This window comes from Hyaena hyaena, unplaced genomic scaffold (genome assembly GCF_003009895.1).
Source record: "Hyaena hyaena isolate Hyena2069 unplaced genomic scaffold, ASM300989v1 scaffold_1680, whole genome shotgun sequence".
Taxonomy (NCBI): domain Eukaryota; kingdom Metazoa; phylum Chordata; class Mammalia; order Carnivora; family Hyaenidae; genus Hyaena; species Hyaena hyaena.
The window spans coordinates 182,495-207,036 of NW_024082314.1; the positions used below are offsets into that span (position 1 = coordinate 182,495).

The following is a 24,542-nucleotide window of genomic DNA, read 5'->3' on the forward strand; positions in this document are numbered from 1 at the left end:
GTATTTATGCCTTCCAGCCATGGTTCTATTCATCTGGGACGCTCTACTTTCCTTTCTTCAACTATGCACTGAATAATTAATTATTAAACATTGGACTAGATACTAACTGGATACAAAGAGGAAACAATTTCCATCCTATAGGAATTTATAATGTAATAGTTGTTTAATACTCTCAAATATTTATTCAACAAGCACTAAGTTACTAAGTGACAGAAAAAGGATTTGGCATTGGATACTGTGATATGAACACATGGGCTCCTGACCCTGGATTATTTATATTCTATTAAGGGGACAGATTCGTAAACAAATATGTGCAGCAGAATGTGGAGTATGTATAATAGATTCATTACATGTGACGGAAAAGGAAGGAAGGAGAGTCCATTCTAACTGAAGCATCAGGGAAAGTCTTCATTGTGACAGTGATGCCTGAACCATCAGTAGTTTCTATCGAGTGAGATAATAAAGTGAGGCAGAACTATTCCCACAAGAACCAAGGCATAAGCACCATTCCCTCAGGGAATGCAGGGGGTTCCGAAATGACCTAGAGTTTAGGAGAGATTTATTAGAGCCCAGTAGGGAGGAAGAGAGTGCGGGGGGGGGGGGGGGGGGGAGGGGGGGGGGGGGGGGGGGGGCGGATAGAGAGAAAAAGATGAGGCTGAAAAGCTAGGTCAGACTTTGTAAAGTTCTCACGGCCTTTACACATAGGCAATTAAAGGGTTTTACACAGGAGAGTAAGAGTGTGATGGTATTTGTGCCTTCTGAACAGCTTCTAGTAACCCAAAGAGCAGTATTCATGGCAGGAAAGGGGAGAGGGGCCAGAACAACTTGTAGGGTGGAGACAGTCAAGGATATCTGTCACGGGGCCCACAGGAATCAGATAGGGCTTGGCCCAGTCAGAACCAGAGAAGTCAGCCATGTTAAAGAGCTAGTGGAGACATAGAAGAGGCAGGAGATCAAGGCTTGAGGCTCAACTGACAGAAATTCGATGGGACTTGGGGAAACAGAGAAAATGGTGGAGAGGAGTTATTCCCTTGAGAGAAGCAAACTGGAATTCTCAGGAGTGCCCATACAGTCTGAAAAATCTCTGAAGCAATTCTGATGATAACCCTAGCTTAGAATAGATGGCATGAATCATGCCCCCAAAATGAAAGTGAAAACAACCACCCGATACTTTCATTTTTTAAAATCACAGCTTTTTATATGTGTACTGGGATATACTCATCATCATCATCATATCATGTATTAAACTAATTCATCCATTTATGCCCCTCACTGAAACAAAGTACTTTTATTAATTTTTTTTCTACTAAGAACACCTATTGAGGTCAGTGTCTCTGGAAAGATTTGATTTGTAATCAGGCAGGATATAACATTTTAGGCAAAATACAATCAACTGAGCACATAGATGCTTCAGCCACAAGCACTTCATAAACTATTTAGCCCATCCAACAAAACTTCATAATCAAACAAGTGCAGGAAACGTGATTTATGGAGAGTGACTTGACTTAAGTAAACATACGTATATTTTACTTGCGCACATGAAAACAAGTTCTGTGGGTTTGCTTTTCCTTTTTCTATAGAAAGCATTGTTTCCTCGTCCATCATTCTATTCTTAATATTGTTTTGTAGTTGAATTTAGACTTTTCTGAAATTTTGTTTTACCACTTCCTGGCACAAAATTAAAATTGCTGGAACAAAAACACAAGGTCTGACAGAAAGTACATGAGATAAGGAACCCATTGCTTCTCAAAGAGACCAGGCCACCAAACAGCTCTTCTTCCCCGAAATTATACCTAAGTGAAACCATCTTTCCTCCTGCCTTTTATCAGCTCACCAAGTAATTTATCAGAAACACCTCTCCCCAAGACAAAATTTTCTTATGTTCTTATTTATATATATTATATATGACATCTCCATACATACAATTCTATCATTTTTCTTTTTTGCATATTATTCTTCCCAGATTAAAGAAGCAAACCACTTGTCAGTACTTAGAAAGTACTAAGTGTCCACTTCTAAAACTAGTTGTGTTACTTGGAGGCAAAGTAAGTTCATTTAAAATTATTTATCTGTCTTTCAGTTCTTCACAAATAAAACTTTATCGGATATTTTAGATAAACTAAGTATGACTGAGTAATTGTATGTCTTTATCAAATTGTACTGGTAGAATGACTCATTTTAATGCTTTTACTGTATGTATATAAACCAATAGTTTTTAAAGTACAGATATACACAAATTTTTGTGTGTCCAGAATTATTTTACCAATATGTCCATAAGGCAGCAAATGTTTATTAAACACCTTCCATGTGCAAAGCACACAGCTAGGTTTTGTGAAAATCAATGGTAAGACAAATATTGCACTCTTAAAGTTGATAGAGGAGACAAACATGCAGAAAACCTAAATAATTATGTCAGAATAAAAGAAAAGTAGAAGAAATGTAGTGTAGGAACTCAAAGGAAGAAATAATTAATTCCAGTTCAGGAATCTATTTTATGGCATACAGGCGTACCTCACTTTATTTTGATTTCCTTTATTGTGCTTCACAGATACTGTGGGATTTTGTTTTTGTTTTTGTTTGTTTGTTTTGTTTTGTTTTGTTTTTAAACACTGAAGCTTGTGGCTACCCCAGGTTGAGCAACTCAGTCGGTGCTATTTTCTCAGAAGCATTTGCTCACTTTATGTCCTTATCACATTTCGGTAATTCTCTTAATATTTACAGCTTTTTCATTGTTAGTATACTATATTCATTAAGATGATCTGTGAATCAGTGGTCTTTGATGTTACGACTGTAACATCCTAATTGTTTCATGGCACCATTTACCACACCCAATGAAGACGGAGAACTTAATCGATAAACGTTGTGTGTGTTCTGACCACTCTAATGACCTGATGTTCCCTTATCTCTCTCCATCTCCTCATTCCCTGAGACTCAACACTGAAATTATTCTGCAAGGGAGAGGAAAAGTCACACATCTCTAACTTTATTTTTAAGTTTATTCATTTATTGAGAGAGAAAGGGAGCGGGGAAGGGGCAAGAGAGAGGGGCAGAGAGAGAAGCGCAAGCAGGCTCCATACTGTCAGTGCAGAACCCTGACACAGCGCTCAACTCATGAACCGTGAGATCATGACCTGAGCCAAAATCAAGAAGAGTCAGAGGCTTAACAAAGTGAGCCACCTAGGTGCCCCTCTCACTACGTGTATTTTAAGCTTCATCAGGAAGGCATGTCAAAAGTCAAGACACACTAAAAGCTACACTTCTGGAGCCAGTTAGCAAGTTGTGAATGCAAAGAAAAAGTTCCTCAAGGAAATTAAAAGTGCTACTCCAGTGAACATACAAATGATAACAAAGCATAAAAGCTATATTGTTGATATGGAGAAAGTTTGAGAAGTCCAGATAGAAAATCAAACTGGTCACCCCACATTCAACGTTCCCTTAAATCAAAGCCGAATCCAGAACAGAGCCCAAACTCTCTTCAATTTTGTGAAGGCTAAGAGAGGTAAGAAAATTGCAGAAGAAAAGTTGGAAGCTAGCAGAGATTGGCTCATGTGATTTAAGGAAAGAAGCTGTCTCTATAACATAAAAGTGCCAGGTGAAGCAGCAGGTGCTGATGGAGAAGCTGCAGTGAGTTACCCAGAAAATCTAGCTAAGATCATTAATGAAGGTGGTTACACTAAACAACGATTTTCAGTGTAGATGAACAGACTTCTATTAGAAGATGCTATCTAGGCTTTTATAGGTAGAGAAGAGAAGTCAATGCCTCATATTGGACAGGCTGACCCTCTTGTTGGAGGCTAATGCAGTTTGTGACTTGACGTTGAAGCCAATGTTTATGGATCATTCTCAAAATCCTAGGGCCCTTAAGAATTATGTTAAATCTACTCTGCCTGCACTCCATTTAAAGAACAACAAAGCCTGGATGACTGTACGTCTATTTACAACATGGGTCACTAAATGTTTTCAAGGCCCCTGTTGAGAACTATTACTCAGGGAAAATAAAAGATTTCTTTTAAAATATTGCTGTTATCGGGGCGCCTGGGTGGCTTAGTCGGTTAAGTGTCCGACTTTCGCTTAGGTCATGATCTCGCAGTTCGTGGGTTCGAGTCCCGCTTGGGGCTCTGTGCTGACTGCCAGCTCAGAGCCTGGAGCCTGTTTCAGTCTGTGACTCCCTCTCTCTCTGACCCTCCCCTGCTCACGCTGTCTCTCTCTCTCTCTAGAAATAAATAAAAACCTTTAAAAAAATAAAATAAAATAAAATAAATAAAATAAAATAAATAAAATAAAATAAAATAAAATAAAATAAAATAAAATATTACTGTTATTGACAATGCGCCGGACCATGTGAGAGTTCTGATGAAGGTGTACAGTGAGATTGACAACAGCTCTCACGCCCACTAACAACCCTCATTCTGCACAAGGATCAAAGAGTAAAACTGACTTTCAAGAATTGTTATGAAAAAAATAACTTTCATAAGGCAATAGCTGCCATAGGCAGTGATTCTTCTGATGGATCTGGGCAAAGACAATTGAAAGCCTTCTGAAAAGCCTTCACCATTCTGGATGCTGTTGAGAACATTTGTGATTCAGAAAAAGAGGTCAAAATATTAACATTAACAAGAGTTTAGAAAGTTGATTCCAAATTTCATGGATGAGTTGGAGGGGTTCGAGACTTCGGTGAGGAAATAACTGCAGATGCGATGGAAATCGTGACTAGAATTAGAAGTGGAGCCTGAAGATGTGACTGAATTGCAGCAATCTCATGATAAAATTTGAATGGATGAGGGGTTGCTTGTTATTGCTTGTTACGGATGAACAAAGAAAGTAGTTATTGTTTTGTTTTGTTTTTTATTTTGAGAAGGGGAGGGGGGCAGAAAATAAGGGAGAGAGAGAATACCAAGGAGGTTCTATGCAGTCAGCATGGAGTCTGATGCAGAGCGTGATCTCAGGACTGTGACATCATGGCCTGAACCAAGACCAAGGGTTGGACATTTAACTGACTGAGCCCCCCAGGCACCTGGAAAGTGGTTTTTTGAGATGGCATCTACTCCTAGTAAGGATGCTGTGAAGACTCTTAAAATGACAACAAAGGATTTAGAATATTACATAAATTTAGTTGATAAAGCATGGGCAGGGTTTGAGAAGACTGACTCCCATTTTGAAAGAAGTTCCATGGATAAAATGCTCTCAAACAACATCACATGCTAGAGAGAAATAGTTCGTGTAAGGAAAAGTCAATCAATGAGGCAAACTTTATTGTTCTCTTATTTTAAGAAATTGCCACGGATGCCCCAATCTTCAGCAACCACCACCTTCATCAGTCAGCAGCCATCAACATCACGGCAAGACCCGCCACCAGCAAAGAAGTGATGACTCGCAGAAAGCTCAGAGGATGGTCGCATTTTTTAGCAGTAAAGGATTTTCAATTAAAGAATGCACATTTTGTTAGACATAATGCTATTGCATACTCAATAGACTGCCATATAGTATAAACATAATTTCATACGCACTGAGAAACCAAAGAATTTATTTGATTCATTTTAATGCAATATTCCCGTTACTGTGACAGTCTAGAACCAAACCCACAATACCTCCAAGCTATACCTTGACAGTCCATGATAGCCACAGAAATTGGGGGGAGGGGGGAGGGGGAGCCTTTTCAGCCCAAAGGAAAGCACCGACAAGGGTGAGAAGCAAGAGTATACACAAGAGATTTGGGGATGGGCAAGGACCCCACTCTGGCTAGAGTCCATGTGTGAGATGTGACTAGCAGGGCATGTCTGTCCAGGATGAGGGAAGACCCTGAACACCACGTTAAGGTATTTGGATTCTATTTGGTAAGCAAAGGAGAAAGACCGAAAGTTCTGTAAAAGGAAACCCACATAATTTCAGCTTTGTTTAGGAAGCTAACTACATAACGGGTGAAGAATAAACCAAAAACATGAATTCTGGAGTCGCAGAGAATAGTTCAGAGAATATTTTCACATTCTAGGGGAAAACACAGCTTCCTGAACAAGAACGTTGGCAGCAGGAATGGAAAGAGAAGCAACAAATGCTTTGGAGGGCCGAGCTGAACAGAAAGTTCCAAGGACTGATCAGACACTATTAAGTAGGTTAAAAGTTATAATAGAAAAGTAATAGTATACATGTCACTGGGTATTGGTTTGCTTTATTTCAAAAGTCCAAGTCAAATATAGATAGCATGCTTTCCCACCAAACCCAGATGTTCCCGAAGAATCTTCCCAGGTGCTACTTCAGGCATCCAGCACTTAGGAACAACTGATCAGTAGACACAACATTGAACCAATTGGCCATCTCCACTCAAAGTTCTGTCTTTACCAAGAGCTGGGGGAGGAGCTTTAACATATTACAAAAGTAAAGTAAACTGCAAGAAAGGCACAAATACCTATTAATCTCAAGCATTGTTCATTTTCAGGATGAAGAAAGCCAGCTATAGATCCCTATTGAGAGGAAAAACTGGAAGAGCAACATTACAATTTCACATCCCTTCGGGGGAATGTTAAGTGAAATGAGGACTTTGAAGTGGGAAGTGGTTGGCATTAGAGACATTCTACCTTAATATCCCTTTAAAAACTCAGACACTAGAATGAGGGCCTAGGTTTTCAAACAGCAACGACAATCGTAAGATTTCCTTAAATTGAAGCATGTTTACCTCGTATTTTGAGGTCTCACTTCCAGTGTCATTGACTCATCAAGCTCCAAGAGACATCTCAGAGCTCGTCTAGATCAGGAGCTCAATCGCTCCTAGGAAACAATGCTCAGAGTACTGGTGGGATTGCCGAAGGTCACAGCGCCAGTGTCAGAAACAGAATGTAAGCTCAGGGATTTCCCATACTTCACTGACATATCCGACAAGGAAAGAAGAAGTCACATAAATGCCATTCAAATGACAAAATGACCCCAGTGAAACAAAGAAATTAAAACCACATAATTTAATTGTTAGACAAATCTTGAGCTGGGAATCAATCATCTTTCAGCTAGTATACTTCAAACTTCTCTCCAAAAACATTTTTTAAATTCACTAATTTAAATTACCAATTAGGAGAAACATTCACTACCCACTTAATATTGATTATGCCTCCTTTTCCCAATGCCTACAAAGAGGCTTTGGATGAAACCTCTAACATAAAATCAATTTCAATCAACTTTCTAGTGTTTCTGTTTCCACAATTAATTTGAAAGTTGAGATATCAAGATAATAACCTATGTCCAAAACTCTCTCTCATTCTTTGTTTTATGTCTGGGAAACATGAAAAGCTATTGAAGACATTAAAGAAGAATGATTGAGCTTTCAATTTCCTAGAAAACCACAAATAATGTGATATTCCCTTTATAGGAGTACATTAGATTAAAAAAAGATTTTTAAGAATGCCCACAGCATCACATACATGGAGATGATACAATATATAAAGTTCTGTGGGCATTGAGAAACAAATTTCTCAAAATGACTCTAAAACCACTAATATACTAAGGGTAAGAAATGTGTTAGCTTTGATCAGGTATGACAATTATAACCATGTCTGGTTCTCTGCACTCTCTGGCATTTGAGATTATTCTTAATAAAATATTTGTGTCACTTGTAATATATATATACACATATACATATATACTACATATTTATATGTAGAGACAGAGAGCAGCTAATTAGCAAAGTAGAAAATATTGACTTTTACAAAGTCACGTTATAATGCAGTTAGAATACTGTGCTGACATTTTCAATATCTAAACAATTACTTCATTTATACAGAAATCTGAAGAGTGTATTTGCCATGAAAAGAAACCCTGGAATCTAATATTGAAAAGCAAGCAAGTTAAGTGGTGGCTTCCTCATTATTAAGAAAACAGGGGACGGAAATGACAGAGCTTGCAGTCAGTTCCCAACTCCAATGGTAAGTATGAATGTCACATAGTCAATTCAATTAATTTCCCTCTACTTTTCATTCACCGGGTCCATCACCTTTGTCCAGCATTTACCTTTCATCTTATCCTGCCTGCTGATTTCTAGTTAAAGAGTCCTCTCATTACTTAATTTCCCACAGCTTCATTAAGTAACTCAGCAGCAGAAAAAAGGTAAGAATCAATACTTGGAAATCAAACACCAAATTGTTAAGGTTTATGCCACTCATCTGAACTGTTCTACCCACAGCTCTCACCAACCGGGAACAGAAACGGCACAGAGGAACTGTACTCCCCTTTGTGATGGTATTGATATCATCTATTATAATTGTGTCTCTCAGCTTTTTCTCTCAGCTCTCTCTTTAGTGCCCAGCACATCAATACTGATAGGAAAGGATCCCACACTTAAAGCCTAAAATGAATGACTTATGGAGGAATGCCAGAGTATGTCTCATGGGCAGCAGCAAACACCTAAGAAATAGACATACATGGATTGGGGACTTAACCTCACCACCTCCTTGATGTGGGATGTAGGCCAAATTATTTAAACCCTTCCTGAGCCTCAATCTCCTCACCTGTAAAATAGCACATAAATCACCTGTTTTACAGAACTGTTGTGAGGACTGAGTGAAATAGTATATGTTAAATGTTTTCCATATTTCTCACATAGATTTTGACTTTAAATAAAATATGTAGCCTATTTCTTGACTTCATTACTATAGCTTGTAAATTGAATAGTATGCTGTCTAATAGATAGACATACTTCTCAGGGACTATCAATGATACTTTGTTTCTTCAGTGTTTCACAAAGTTAACTGATAATTCCCTCAGTGTTTGGAGTTTTATTATTTATAGACTTAAACTGACAAAAGGTCTTATAATTTGAACAAGAATACCTGACAGCTAATGTCCCTGGCCGAAGAGGCAATAACACTGATGGTTGTAATACGTTTGAAAACACTAAGGTATTGTAAGTCAGGCCATGAACATTGGCCCTTGCGGCAAGGCACCTTTTAAATATATCTCACTTTATTATTGGCAATAAAAACTTTGTCCTCCATCAGCCTAAATTATCATCTAGTTGGATACGTATTATCACACGTATGACACGAAAGAGCTGTCTAAATGTCAGCCCATTGATTTTGGTGGTGGGCTATAAGAATGTGCTAGAATATGCTTTCATTCTAAAACCTTGTTTTTAAACACTACTTTCAATCTGTCAAATCCCACTGGGTCCCTGTGTCTAATTGTCTGTGTTGGTGTGGGGGAACCATGGGGTAGAATCTGTAGAAATTTCCTATGCATTTCCAAATCTTCTGACCACGTTTACTCTGTACCTCCTCCACATTTAGGTATTCAGCCTATGCATCTTGAACATGCAGCTTTATGTCACCTTGCATCTCATGTTTTTGTGACTTCCCAAATTGATTATAAATTTATCCAAAATACAGGTACCATCTCTACATGTTGCTTGTATGCCACCTAGTAACGTAGTCATCAAAAACTTGGATAAGACTAACAGCTACTAAGTGCGTTTCTTGTGCTGGACACAGTCCTGGGCACTCTGTAGACTTTATTTCACTTACCTCTCCAATAAGCCTGTAAATTTAGGTTTTAAATCATTTCTGTATTACTGATTAGGAAATTACATTCCGAAAGTTGAAATAAGATACCCAAAATAACATTCAAAAAAAGGGATAAAAATGGGATTCAAAGACATCTGTCTGATTCCTAATTCCATTTTCTTGCTGCTATACTCTGCTGCCCCAAATTCTCATTAATCTTCAAATGCAACTTTCTCATGGGAGTAAAAGTATTTTGAAAGGTGCAGCCAGTAGTTTAGACTTGACTCTGCTTATTTATAGAAGAATGGGGGGAAATAACCAAAATAAGCTTTTAAAATCCCCTTGAGAAAGATAGCTTACTAATAACTTCAGCTCTAGAAAACTATCCTCAGGTAAAAAAAATCATTGTTGTCAAGTGTTCATGAATAAGAATACTCATTAGCATTATTCTGAATAGTAGCTTTTGGAAATAAATTTTGGAAATGAGAGATAAGTTAAATAAATACAGTATGCACATAAAATAGGCTAGAGCCATGGTTATTTTTTCAAAAACTAATGCCAGAAACATATACATGATATAATACAAAAAAGTATAGAAGATGAATTATATAGAATATAGTATGATCCCATTATATAATGTGTGTGAGCATACACACACACATATACACACAAGGGAAAGAGAGGGACTGTAAGTATAACATTATAAATGCAAGAGAAATGAACTAAATGTTCATAATTTGGGGTGCCTAGGCGGCTCAGTCAGTTATGACCTGACTTTGGCTCAGGTCATAATCTCATAGTTTGTGAGTCTGAGCCCCACGTCAGGCTGTGTGCTGACAGCTCAGAGCCTGAGCCTGCTTCAGATTCTGTGTCTCCCTCTTTCTCTGCCCCTCCCCCACTTGTGCTCTGTCTACCTGTCTGTCTGTCTCCCTCTATATCAAAAACAAAACATCAGGGGCACCTGGGTGGCTCAGTCGGTTAAGCAACCGACTTAGGGTCAGGTCATGATCTTGTGGTCCACGAGTTCAAGCGCCTCATCAGGCTCTATGCTGACGGCTCAGAGCCTGGAGCCTGCTTCAGATTCCGTGTCTCCCTCTCTCTCTGCCCCCCTCCCCAGCTTGCTCTCCATCTCTCTCAAAAATAAATAAACATTAAAATAAATTTATTAAAAAATTTTAGATGTTCAGAGTTTGATGGAATATGAGTGATTTTATTTTGTATGGATATCCATTTGTAATTCTGAGTGCTTAACTAATATGAAAAGAAGTATTTTAATGCATACACATTAATTAATTTATTTAACCCTCAAAACAAATACAAATCATGGGGGCTATTATTCTCTCTACTTTACAGATGTGGAAATTGAAGAACAGAGAGATTAAGTAGCTTTCCAAGGCTTCACAGCTAGTAGTGGTAGAACTGGTCTAGTTCCACACCCATGTTCTTCAAGGCTAAGTGAAACTGGCTCTAATAAGCAAATGTTATTATTATAAAACAGGATAACAACTGAATAAAACCCCTTTGAGAGGGATTGTTTTTCTTCCCTGCCTTGAGTGAACACAAATAGGGAGGCTTCTGCCTGTTATGTCACAAAAAAAGTACCTAAAAGAGCACAGCCATTTACACCCTTTCTCTTGGAGCCCTGTTTGTGAATTGCTTCCAGGCTCACATTCTCTTCATCCCAGGGCCATTTTAGAACATCCCAGGCCCCAAATGTTCAAAACACAGGGCAGACCAAATCATTGGTGGAACAGCAACATGAGTAAGGCTTTTGTCTGCTAAGATATACCTGGGCAAGTCGCACATTGCGACTTGAAGATCACTGTCCAGAAATGCCCCAGTACACATATTCCTGAAACTCTGAAGACAAACCCAAATATGGCTGAAAAAAGCATCATGGGGTCACTAGAGTTTTGAACCACAGAACCTCAAGAACTATAGAGCCAGAAGAATAGGATGTTATGCCCATCCCACACTTGGCCCTCAGTTTACCTGTTATTAACAGGATAACAGGCATTCTACTTCCCCTGGTGTGTAGTAATATTACCAGGTAACAACTACCTTCAAACTTCTTGTCATTTTTAAAAAGGGTAGAGTATGTCTAAAAGATAAACCAACAGGGACAGGGGTAGAAACCCCAATTGCTGTGTTTGAACTCTTTCCTCTTTCGCCATAGATAATAAGAAGAGCAAATGCACCTGCTTCAAACTGGGCCAATCCCTGATGGACCAAGCAGATTCTCTCTCTTGCAATACGAATTTGCTTTCCCAGGTGGTCTGGAACTGTAACATGTAAACTTGCAAAGTATATGGCACCAGCAGATGGAGAAACAACAAAAAAAAGTCTTCAAAGTAAGAGAATAAGGGAGAAGTGGCAAAGAAACATGAAATGAAATGAGAAACATGAAATGAAATGAAAAAGAAAGCAAAAAGCATACAGAATTTCAACTGTCTTCCTGTTTCATTCCCCATATGCTTGCAAACTGTCACAACCTCTCATGGATTCTGAAACCACATGGCCCCCCTTATTCCAAGCAGAGAAGTGAGCCCACAACAGTGCTGAACTGGACACTGTCATTTCTAATAGTGACAGTCCAACAGCAGCAAACTTTCCTTTGTATAATCTTTTACTAAAGGCCCATGAACAGTTATGTGTATGTAAGCAATGTATGTTTAATAACGGGCTCTCCAAAAAACCCATAAAAAACAAAAAAACACAAAAAACACACCAAAAACCAGACGCATAGATGTGTATGCATGTGTATTGATATAATTTGTTATAAACTTACTGACATATAGTATGTATAGCTGAGCATACAACTTCTAGATAATAATAATAATAATTTTACTTAAATTCCATAGGAACAATTGATTCCCAAAGAAGATCTTCAGTGCAGACAACAAAATAATAAATCAAGCCCTGATCATCAGTATTTGCCAGTTTCCCTAGTGTAAATATTCGCCATGGCCAACTTCAATCTACCGATGTGACGTCACTGAATAGGACTGAAGAGATGAGTGGGTAGCACAGGATTGCGTATTTTCACCACACGGATTAAAAAGATAGAGATAGATGTCATGAAAGAGTAGAGAAAACAGTGAAATGTAGTAAAACAATTATGAAGTGACAACTTTTGAGTACGTCTTTGTTTTAAAATATAATGCATTAATTTTAGGTTTGCATAATTTAATTTTTAATAACCACTATATTTAACAGTGGTGCACAAATTGCTGTCTCAATCCTGTGAAGCCAGCTCCAGCACACCCCTGAAAAGTATCTCCTAACACCTGTGTAGGGCAAGGATTGCTAACCCGTATGGAGTGACTACAGTCACAATCGTTTCCTCATCAAACAGATAAACATTTTAATGTACATCATCAGCATATGGTAAACCTGTTAAAAGTCCAGATTCCTGGGCCCCAGTCCCAGAGATTTTGATTCAGTAGATCTGGTGTGGGGACCTAGAAATCTGTATTTTAACAGGCACAAAACTCGCTCCGTGTCAGCTGATTTATTCAGAGAATAATGAGGACATCCAGCATGTATGGACTACATATTCTGTGCCAAGCTCAGAACACGTGGATTATGCAAGAAACAAAACTCGCCCTCAAGGTGAATGCAGAGATCAAGAAATAACAACATAATTATGATACTCGTGCATACCAGCTGCTTTGGGAAAACAGCAAAACCCAGTTTGGGAGAGGAGTCAGAGAGAGAGAGATTTGACCTGAGTCTTGAACAAGGAGCACAGGCTAATCAAAAACACAAGGGGGAAGAAGGGAGGGACGGAGGGTCAGGGCAGAGAGAGTGGCATTGACCATAGGTCCACAGGCAAAGAGGAATCAGTTCACTGGCCAAACAGCACGTGCTCTGGGGCTTCCACTTATTGGTGTTTTGCCGCCACATTTATCTGTCACCAGTAAGCACATATTGGTTGGACTCCATTCAGTCACAGTGTTCATGTGAGCAGTGGTGGTAGATTAGGCCAAAGAGTCATGCCCAGGCCAGGTAGGACTTTACGGAATGCCTCGCACAAAGTAGGGGCTCACATTTTCTATTCTTCCCTCAATGCGAGTGGTTAAAATTGGTTTTATCGCCATTAGAAGATTATTGCTGTGAAAGAATTTACACGTGATGGGTAACTCACCAAGTCTAGAAATACAGAATGTTCTCGATGCTTTTTTCATTGATAAACTAACTTCTTGATCAGAGAAAATGACCAAAATTACATGTTGGAAACAGTTTACCAAACCAAAGTCCCAGGGAAACAGGTGATTACTGCATGTTATTTTTCCCACTGTATTTTTTTTTTTTACCTCAGTCTAATTAATCTGTTTTCAGAATACAATGGGAATGTGGGTAAATGTTATTTTATCTGTCTAAGGTAGTATCGTTTCAGCTATAGACATTTTAATTAGGTAACCCAATTAACTTTAAAAACATCTAGGAATTAACATCATGAAAAAAAATGAATGCTAGGAGAACTATACAGTGGTTGGAGGAGAAGTCAAAGGGTAGGAGCTTGTCTCTACATAAACACAGCTAGAAAACTGTACCGGTCACGCTAACACACCAAGTGTGTAGACACCCCAAAACCTCCACGTTAAGCTGTCCCTTCTCTAATGAAAGCCATGCCCATCCATCTCGTTGTCTCCCTCAAGCCCCATCTCCTCTTTGAAATATGTTCCAAGCATTCCACACTCCACCATGATCTCTTCCCTCTCTGTGCATGAACCACATCTTTGGATTTAGTCCGACGTCATCATGTATTACATAATACTTATCTCCCAGCCAGACTTTACATTTTCAGCCAACTTCTCTTTCATTTCTCCCAGAGCATAGCATAATTCTCAAGATACAAAAGACATTAAACGCTTGGTGATGGAATAGACTTACTGATTTCCATGAATTATATTTAGCTCCAAGCTTCAATTGTTAATTTTCTCACCTCCCCCAAAATGAAGACGAAAACATAAAGAGTTTTTTAAAGGCCTTCGACTGGGGACAACGAACGGAGTTTATCATCCTGAGTTGCTTTTAGAGTGTCAGCAAATCATCAGAGGTCTCTAACATAGAAAGCAAGGGAATTCCTTACTCTGTTTGCCCAGGGTAAGATGGAGAGACCTCCTAGTGAGTCTTTTTGCTAAGTCAAATTCCCCCCAAACATCCTAGAATGTAAGCTCTTTATACTCATCAAAGAAAGAGAAGGAGAGAGCAGGTATCCCAGGGAAGCCTCTATCCCTGTCTTCTTTACTAATTGACTGAAGTACAAAAGAGGGCTATTTACAGAATTCCATACTAAAGCACATATAAAACATTTATTCAGTAAATACTATTTCCAATATCAAAATACCTTATGTTTTTTTTTAACACTTCCTTTTGTGTCAGATATTGTGTGAGCACTTTTCAGACATCATCTTATGAAGCTCCGATAACATTCTATATAAGATAAATACCACAATTATCCTCATTTTAGAGATGAAGGAGCTCTGGTTAAGAACAGAAAGGTAACAACATGATTGAGCCACGAAGCCAGAATCTGTAACCAGGTCTCTTACGGCAAAGCCCAAAGGACACCATCTATGTTTACAAGATGCAATTCTCAAAAATGTAAATACTATAAGTACTTAGGTTCTATTTCAGGACTTTTTGGGTTTTTTTGAAAACTTAAAAATAAAAAACAAGACACAGCATCCTTGTACTTAAAAAAAAAAAAAAAAAAAAAAGGCTGGAACAAGGGGATGTCCAGGGTCTGAGGTATCAAACTTAAACAAACTGGCTTAAAGCCAATTAACTACAAGATTCCAGGCACACCCAACACACACAAAAGCAACAACAACAACAAAAGAATGGTTAAATGTGGATCCCATTGGCAGAAAGACCAGTGAAGGTATAATTTCCCCATGAGTCCTAAAGAGCTTTTGGGAAACTGAGATTTAACTTATAACATTTTTATATTCATGCCAGGTACAGGCCACATGTCATCCGGGCTTTGCAGGATGTTCAGTGGAGAACTCTAGAAAATACTCCTATTGTAACTGTAGGACTTTCGGGCATGAATTATGTGCATATGCTAATAACCTCCCATGAGCATCCAATGCCAGCTTAAGAGAAAAAGAAAAAGGCCTAGAATTAATAGCTGAAAAGAGTTTTCCATGTAGCTTCACCTGTTCAGTAGACAAGAAGAAATCTCAGGCAATTCTTAAAGCAATAAACACAGTAAGGCAAGAGCCCAACCGTAGCTATCATTATCAGCATTACTGTCTCCACAGTGTGAGGTCAGCCTTAAGAGGAAGCAAGCAATCACGGATATAGTTTCAGGGATATCCGAAAGCCATCCCCTCTCCCCTAATTAACACCTCAATTAGGGTTATAGGCGCTTGACTTTCCACAGAAAAGAAAATCCATCCCTTGGGCTTTAGACCGAGTCTTGTGGAACTGCAAAATCAAGTTCTCCTGGGGTGACAGCGTTTTAAGTTTCCGGATTTATTTACATCCAAGATTCCCCCTGTTTGTTAGATTCCTTCAAGGCAAGTTTTGCTAAGGGAAGGAATTGACGGGGGGGGGGGGGGGGGGGGGGGGGGGGGGGGGGGGGGGGAGTAATTTCTAGCACTGAAAACAATCTTGAGGTCAAAGTGGGCAGAAGGGAAAAGAGTTTTCCACTGAGAGAGATCCAAGTATGCAAACAAGACAGTGTGGGCTCCAGAGGCAATATGCAAATTCTCCCCCTCCTGTTGCCATGATCAATTTAGTACAGTCCGCCCATCTCCTTCTCAAAATCTTCTGCGAAACAGCAATTATGCTGCCTTGTTTACAGAAAAACTGACCCAAGCAACGTCAGGCAATGGAGTTGAAATTTACAGTCCTCGAGCAGAGTGTCAGTTGTTATAAGCACTCAAAACTGTGTCTACTTGCAGGCAGAAGAAAGTCGTGACTTTCCAGATTTTAGGTAAGGCACAGATTCGTCTGCAAACAGGGCTGGAGCCCAAATCTCTACCTATGAGGCATAAGGCAAGAAGCCCGGAAGGGTGGGGGGAAGCAAGCTGGATGGCTCCAGGAAGTGGGTGGGGAGGCAGCTGCCTGGTTTGATGCCAAGTGTGGCAGAAGCAGGTCTGCACACGCCTAGCGGAGGCAGTCCCGGGCCACTGCGCGCAGCGGTCACAAGCGCTTTTGGCAACGCTGTTCCCTTCGATTCCCGTCATCACCCAACCACACAGCTCGGGTCTGGAACGTAAAAAAGGGTTTGCAAAGTGGGCGGCGGCCGGGGTTCCTGCCGCTGAGTCACAGCCCAGCCAACTTTTACCGCATTTCCCAGAAAGAAAATTAAAAGTCTCCGTTCCGGAGCCCACCACTCGCTCCTCGTTCCCGCTCTCCGCTCCGTGTCACTGGAGCTGGGGTGTTTCCCACGCGTCGCGCAACTTCTCACCCCAGCGAAGCCTCGGGGTACCCCGCGCGCACGGCAAGCGCTACCCACCAGGCAAACCGGAGAGCAGGGGGAGGGCGGGGAGGGGCTGCGTCCTCACCTGCAGGACACCGACACCTCCACCCGCGTGGCCGGGATGGCCGCGCTCAGCTGGTTCAAGTCCCCGATGCCCGCAGTGCTGGTGTAGCGGCTGTCCATCTTGGGCGGAGGCGCCGCGGACTTGTCCGGCGCCCACATCCAGAGCTCGGGCCGACTGAGGGCTCCGAGCCCAGTTCCCGACAGACGGGGATGGGGGTGGAGGGTGGAGGCAGAGGAAGGAGGGCGGAGGCAGCTCGCGGGAAGGGGGAGGGAGGGGCAGGCGGACCCGCGCAGAGCCGCGAGGGAAGCGCGAGCCAGTCCCGGCCCAGGCCGAGGCCGCCGGGGAAGCGGCGCACGGGGCTCCGGGCTGCCCTGCCCCCTCCTTGCAGGCAGCAGGCCCCAGCAGGGGACACTCCGGGAGGCTCTCCACGCTCCGGGTGTCAGGCTCCGAAGAGCCGGCGGGCCACCTGGCGGGGTCCGGGCAAGACACCAGACCTCAACCGTCTAGGAGCGCGCGCCCGGGCCGGCTCCGCCCCTGCACACCCACTCCCGCCTCCCGGGCCGCGACTCCCGCCTCCTGTCAATCAGGTGTGGACGGGACTGTCACGCAGCTCGCCCGCCTGAGCTGGGAGCTGCAGGTACGGGCGCCTCCGCCCGTTCCTAACTCCCTCACCGTAGCGTCCACCGCTCCCCGCCCTGCGCACCCTCCCCGCACCCTCGAAGCCCATGGAGGCCCTTGCCCTCGGGCCGAAGAGCGGGTCCCCGCCTTGCGGACTGCCCACCCTCGGCCACGGGAGGGTTGGGGACAGTGGGCGCAGGACGACGATCTCCAGCGTTTCGTACGCGGTGGTAAAGTGACATATCAGTATCCGGGACAAGGCGGGAATAGGATGGACTCTAATTTGGGGAGGAAAAGTATTTGGGATGGAAGCGGGCCATCTAGTTTCCGTCTTCCCTCAGTTCCTCGGAACATGGGGGTCTCATGGGGACAGTCCTCCTATAGCCAGGGCTCTTCTGCAGCCCCTCGTTTCCAAACCCATGAAAAGTTCTGCCCTGAAACCTGGAGGTCACAACAAGGTAATGCAGCTCCCTCACCCCGACTCCCACCCAGTAAGACCCGAATGAAACTGGACGGACGCCAGCAGCGAGGAGACGGAGCGAGCGCTGCATTTGGGAAACCGGATTCTGTGGCAGCCATACTGGTGCCAGAATGCCCAAGCGGTCAAAGCCTCGGGAGGTACCCGCGGCTCCGCTCGAGCGCCGGGACCTCATTGGCCGCACCTTTCCTCCCGCCTTACCCGTGCGCCTGCGGGTCCCCGGACACTCGCCACCAGGGGGCGACGGAGAGCTGGACGCGGCTTCAGGTAAAGAAGCGGGGAGCCCGGGCTGGTGTCCGTCCGCCTCCTCTGCGCGCCCAGCACGGAGTTTCCAGCTGGCAGGACTAACTCCGAAAGGAGCTGCTTTCGTGGTTGAGAACGAGCCATACGTTGTAACATTTTAATCCGCTGGGAGCCACCTGCCCGGAGAATCTGTACAGCTGCCCGTGAGGACGTGTAGGCGCAGTCTTGCCTCTTCCTCTGTCAAGATCCTTCCTGCGTTTCAGCCTTGGTTTCCTTTTTCTGATCTCCCAACCCACCCCTTTCCATCCCTTAAATCCACAAGTTCTCTGTTTCTCTTTTCCCATCACAGATTAAACCTGTAGTGTATTCCTATTTGGAAATGTCCGAAAACTTCAGACATTTCTCATATGCTGCCCAAAATTACTTTGGAGGACGAGATCTACGTGTATTCTAAGGTAACCAGGTTTCATCTCACAGAAGTCTACAGAAGAAATAAAAGTTGAGAACTTTAAAATAGCACCCAGCCAAAGGTCCTTTACTTCTTTATTTTTTCCACTTTCTTGACCTATAACTGATATATAATAAACTGCACATATTTAAAGGATGACTTTTAATAAACTTTGATGCATACATACTCCCATGAAGCCATCACCACAATAAAAATAATAAGCCATTCCATCACCCCAGAAGTTTTCTCATATCTCCTTGGTAAGCAGTCCCTCCTTTTACCACTAAAAACAACCTTCCAGGCAACCACTGGTCTTCTTTATATCACTATGGCTGTTTGCATTTTTTATAATTATATATATGTATATATATATATAATTCAAAAGAATTTTGAATATATATGGAATCATATATATTCCATATATATATGGAATCATATAACATGTACTCTTTTTTGTGTGGTTTCATCCATTAAGCAAAATTCTTTTGAAACCTATCCACTTTATTGAGTGCATCAATAGTGCACTTCTTTTTTATTGTTGACTAGTATTCAATTGTATAGATGTGCCATAAATTGATTACCCGTTCACACATTAGTGGACATTTTAGTTTTTTCCAGATTTGGGCTATTACAAACAAAACTGCCATGAATATTTATGTATAAGTCTTTATGTGGACGTATGCTTTCATTAGTTTTGGGGAAAAAAACTTAGAAGTGGAATAGCTAAGCCGTAAGGAATATGAATGTTTAACTTTTTAAGGAACTACTAAACTGTTTTCCAAAATAGTGTTTCTATTTTCCATGCCCGCAACATTATGAGTCCTAGTTGCTTCATATTATTATCAATACTCTTAAATTTTAGTCAGACCAATAGGTGTCTTAGAGTGGGTTAATGACTACTGATGTTGTAATTATGGCTCTCATTGTGGAGTAATCACTAATGATGAGCATATTTTTATGTGCTTATTTGGTCTCTGTATATCTTCTTCGGTAAAATGTTATTCAAATCTTTTGCTAATTTTTTTTTTTAATTTATTAGAGAAAGAGAGACAGCGAGAGAGCATGACGAGGGGCAGAGAGACAGGTAGAGACAGAATCCCAAGCAGGTTCCAAGCTGTAAACTCAAAGCCTGATGTGGGGCTCAAATTCATGAACCCTGAGATTATGACCTGAGTCGAAATCAAGAGTCAGATGCTTAACGGACTGAGTGACCCAGGCGCCCCTGCTCATTTTTATTGCATTATTAGTTGTATTATCCTTGGGTTTTGAGAGCTCTTTGTATATTTCCTATACAATTTATAAAATAACTTCTGCCAGTCTGTGGCTTGTATTTTCATTTTTAAAAAAAAATTTTTAATGTTTATTTATATTTGAGAGAAAGAGAGAGAGAGCATACACATGCACAAACAGGGGAGGGGCAGAAAGAGAGACACAGAATGCAAAGCAGGCTCCAGGCTCTGAGCTGTCAGCACAGAGCCCCACACAGGGCTCAAACCCACAAACTGTGAGACCATGACCTGAGCCAAAGTCAGACGCTCAACCTACTGAGCCACTCAGGAGCCCTGGCCTGTATTTTCATTTTAACGGTCTGTCAGAGAGCAGAAGTACATAATTTTGAAGAATCCAGTTATTCAACTTTATTCTAATATTGATTATAATATTGGTGTTGAATCAAAGAAATCTTTGCCTAATCTGAGGTCACAGAAGTTATCTTCTACGTTTTCTTCTAAAAATTTTATACTTTCAGGCTTTGCATTTAGGCCTATGATTAATTTAAATTTTTAAATCAAAGTTCTCTTTTTTGCACATCAACATCAAATTTTTCTAGCACCATTATTAAAAAGACCAACCTTTCTCCATTGACTCGTCTTTGTACTTTTGTCAAAAATCAATTCGCCATTAGTCCATTTTTTACTGTATCCTATTCCATTGATCTGTTTGCTTTTCTTTAATACCACAGTCTTACTGCAGCTTTTCTAATAACTCTTGAAAACAGATAGTGATCATTTTAAAAATTCTTTTGTCATTTTCAATTCTCTGCATTTCCATGTAAATTTTAGAATCAGCCTGGCAATGTCTACAAAAACAATTTTTATTGAGATTTTGACTGCAATTGCATTGATTCTGTAGACCACTTAAAGAAGAGTGGATAACATTAGTCCTCTGATCCATGAACATTATATATTTTCCATTTATTTAGGTCTTCTTTAATGTCTATCAGCAATGGACTGGTGCCCTTAAAGGAGAAACATTTGGAGACAAACAGCCACATGAGGAAGAAAGCCGCATGAAGACAGAGACAGATTGGACGTACACTGCACAAACCAAGGAATGCCAAGGATTGTTGGTAACCACCAGAAGCTAGAAAAGTCAGGAAGGGAATCTTCCCTAGAGCCTTTAGGGAGAGCATGGCCTTACCAGCACCTTGCATCCCAAAAACCATGAGAATAAGTTTCTATTGTTTTAAGTGTGGTAATTTGTTACAGCAGCCCTGAGACAACTAATACATGATAGTAACACACATTCTTTCCCTTTTGCCTATTTTTTTCAAGTTTGGTATTTTAAATTCATCATATTGAAGTAAGCTTTAAATGATAAAACTTTTAAAGTATATTCAAAGACTTTTTTAAAATTTTTTAAGGTTTTTATTTATTACTGAGAGACAGAGAGAGACAGAGCATGAGCATGGGGAGGGGAGTAGAAAGAGGGGGAGACGCAGAATCTGAAGGAGGCTCCAGGCTCTGAGCTGTCAGCACAGAGCCCAATGCTGGGCTTGAACTCACAAACCACAAGATCATGACCTGAGCTGAAGTCAGACACTTAACCGACTGAGCCACCCAGGTGCCCCTCAAAGTCTTTATTAATATATTCAGCACAGTACATAAAGAATTACAATTTTTAAAAATAATTTTAAGAGCCTAATAAATATGAATTATGGCATGCTTATTCTTTAACTTTTATTTTTGATAAATTTTAATACAAAGTTTATATTTATTGAAATGTATTTAAATAACATGAATGAGTTTAGAATTGCTAAAATTCAAAGGTAAATTTCATTTACTAAAATTGCTAAGCAGCCATTATTCACCAAGTCAGGGAGTCAGAAAATATTAGTTGCATGTTTACTATGTGCTAGGCACTGAGCTAGATCTTAAAGGTAAAGCTCCTTCTGACAAGGAGATGCATGATGACCGCATAGGTATAAAAAGATAAAAATAAAAAGTAATACAAAACAATAATAATATATCAGAATAAATTCTAAAAGATGCAAGGGTGCCTGGGTAGCTCAGTTGGTTAAGTGTCTGACTCTTGGTCCCAGCTCAGGTCTTGATCTCAGGGTCATGAGATCAAGACCCACAATGGGCTCTGTGCTGGGCATGAAGCCTACTTAAAAAAAAAAAAATCAGCTAGCCTAAAGGAGCATATCTTCATAATTAAAGGACAAAATGAATTTACCTTATCTGGCAAGTGGTGTGCCAGCTCTTGCAGAAGTCCTGAACTAGGCTGAGCTGTTCTCCAGACGGTAGCTATAGCAATAGAAAAAGGGCTCTATTGGACCTAACAACTATTCCACCCCAGGATAAGTCAGAAATAACAGCACTACCATATGTTCACCTTCAAAATGTCTTTGGGAGGGGTACCTGGGTGGCTCAGTAGGTTGAGCTTCCAACTGCTGATTTCAGCTCAGGTCATGATCCCAGGGGTATGGGATTGAGCCCTGCATCAGGCTCCACAGTGAGTGTGGAGCTTGCTTAAGATTCTCTCTCTTTCTCTCTCTCTGCCCCCTCCCCTGCTCATCTCTCTCTCTCTCTCTAAAAATTAAAAAAAAAAATCAATGTCCTTGGAAAATTGAAAAAATAAATAGCTGTGTCATTACTTAACCTATGTGGATATGTGGATAGCTATATAATCACTGGGCTACTTGACGTACTCTGTGACAATACAGCTTATAAAATAAACGTATAATAGCAAAGAATTGACTGTATAGTTACGGAAAAATGGCAACTCAAGGAAGACATTATGATAAGTGGCCAAAAATGTTCTCTGTATACCTACCTTTTCTCTGACCTGCTAACCATTTGAAGATGATTTACTCAAAGTGGTCAGATCTGCGGGCGCCTGGGTGGCTTAGTCGGTTGAGCGTCCGACTTTCGCTTAGGTCATGATCTCGCGGTTCGTGGGTTCAAGCCCCGCATCGGGCTCTGTGCTGACTGCCAGCTCAGAGCCTGGAGCGTGTTTCGGAGTCTGTGACTCCCTCTTTCTCTGACCCTCCCCTGCTCACGCTGTCTCTCTCTCTCTCTCTCTCTCCTAGAAATAAATAAAACATTAAAAAAAAAAAAAGTGGTCAGATCTGCAGATAATTCAATCATTCCAGACATTAAAACAGTATTACCAACTTTAACTTGAAGTTATCTTGTAACTAAAAAAGATCAATATCTCACCAATCTTATAAATACCACCTTTTCACTGGTGAAATCCTTAGAAAAATATCACTTTTAAAATCTTACAAATAGGGGTGACTGGGTGGCTCAGTCAGTTAAGCATCTGACTTCAGCTCAGGTCATGATCTCACAGTTTGTGAGTTCAAGACCTGTGTCAGGCTCTGTGCTGACAACTCAGAGTCTGGAGCCTCCTTCAGATTCTATGTCTCCCCCCCTCTCTGCCCCTCCTATGCTCATGTTCTGTCTCTCTCTGTCTCCCAACAATAAATAAAAACATTTAAAAGAAATAAAATCTTACAAACAATACAAAATTAAGATAGGTCATGAGTAAGTATCCAGAAATATAAAACCCAATATTTCAATTAAGTAATGCCTTTATAAAGGATCTTGGATAATTATTTAGGTAAACCTATTCTCAAGCAATGTTTTCCACCTGTTTTGATAAATTCTACAGTCAAGAGAACACTTAGAATACAAGATACTTTCAATTCAGAATTTTACACTTAATATTTAAACATATGGAAGAACATACTTCAAATCGTGTGTTTCAAGTCTCATGTTGGTTTGGATAATATTTGGTTTTCCAATCCACTGCCTGTTCCATGAAGAGATGCCCTAAAATTGGGGTGAGGGGAGGGGTGTGCAGGAAAGTGATCAAACTGGGGTTAGTTATCTTACTATGACTGGATCTTCTTTTTTTTAAATGACAGCTTTTCGGTTATTTATTGCCATGTAACAAAACAGTCCAAAACTCAACCACTCAAAACAACAGTGCTTATACTAATTCTCATGATTCTGGGGGTCAGACATCAGGGTAGGCCTCTGCCAGGCAATTCTGCTCCATGTAGTGTCAGTTTGGGTCATGCGTGTAGACTGCATTCAACTAGAGTCTGGCTGGCCTGCAAAATCCAAGAAGCCTTCATTACCATGTCTGGCAGTTCAGTGCCCTTCCTCTATGTGGCTGCCCTGTGGTTTCTCTGCATTCAGCCTAGTGTAGCCCAAACTGCACAGCATAGTGACTGGCTTTCCTACAGCCAAGGTGGAGGCTTCCAGAGCTCTAAACCAGGAGGCCTGGAACAGGTTGTGTCGCTTCCACTGATTTCTATTTGTAGAAGCAAGTCATGAGGCCAACCCATATTCAACCGGGGGCAGGGGAGGTGGCTGAGTGACATAAAAGGTAGAGCAGTTCACACGTATTGGGACAGAAGGAATTGATGGCAGCCATCTTTGGGGAATTCCCACTAAAAAGAGTCAATTTGGGTAAAGGTTAAATAATCATGTATCTCTTATTTAAAACAACAACACTGATCTAATTTTTTCACTACTTTAAAT

The 24,542-nt window shown here is 41.0% G+C and overlaps 1 protein-coding gene across 1 annotated transcript in view; it reads right to left on the bottom strand.

Moving 5' to 3' along the window:
* CPNE8 (copine 8) overlaps positions 1-17,191 on the bottom strand; it is a 195,608-nt gene extending 178,417 nt beyond the window's left edge. Inside the window, exon 1 of the mRNA XM_039224596.1 lies at positions 17,003-17,191. Within this exon, the coding sequence (XP_039080527.1) occupies positions 17,003-17,139 (137 nt within the window). The 5' untranslated portion in view covers positions 17,140-17,191. The remainder of the gene's footprint in view (positions 1-17,002) is intronic.
* Between the last annotated feature and the right edge of the window lie 7,351 nt (positions 17,192-24,542).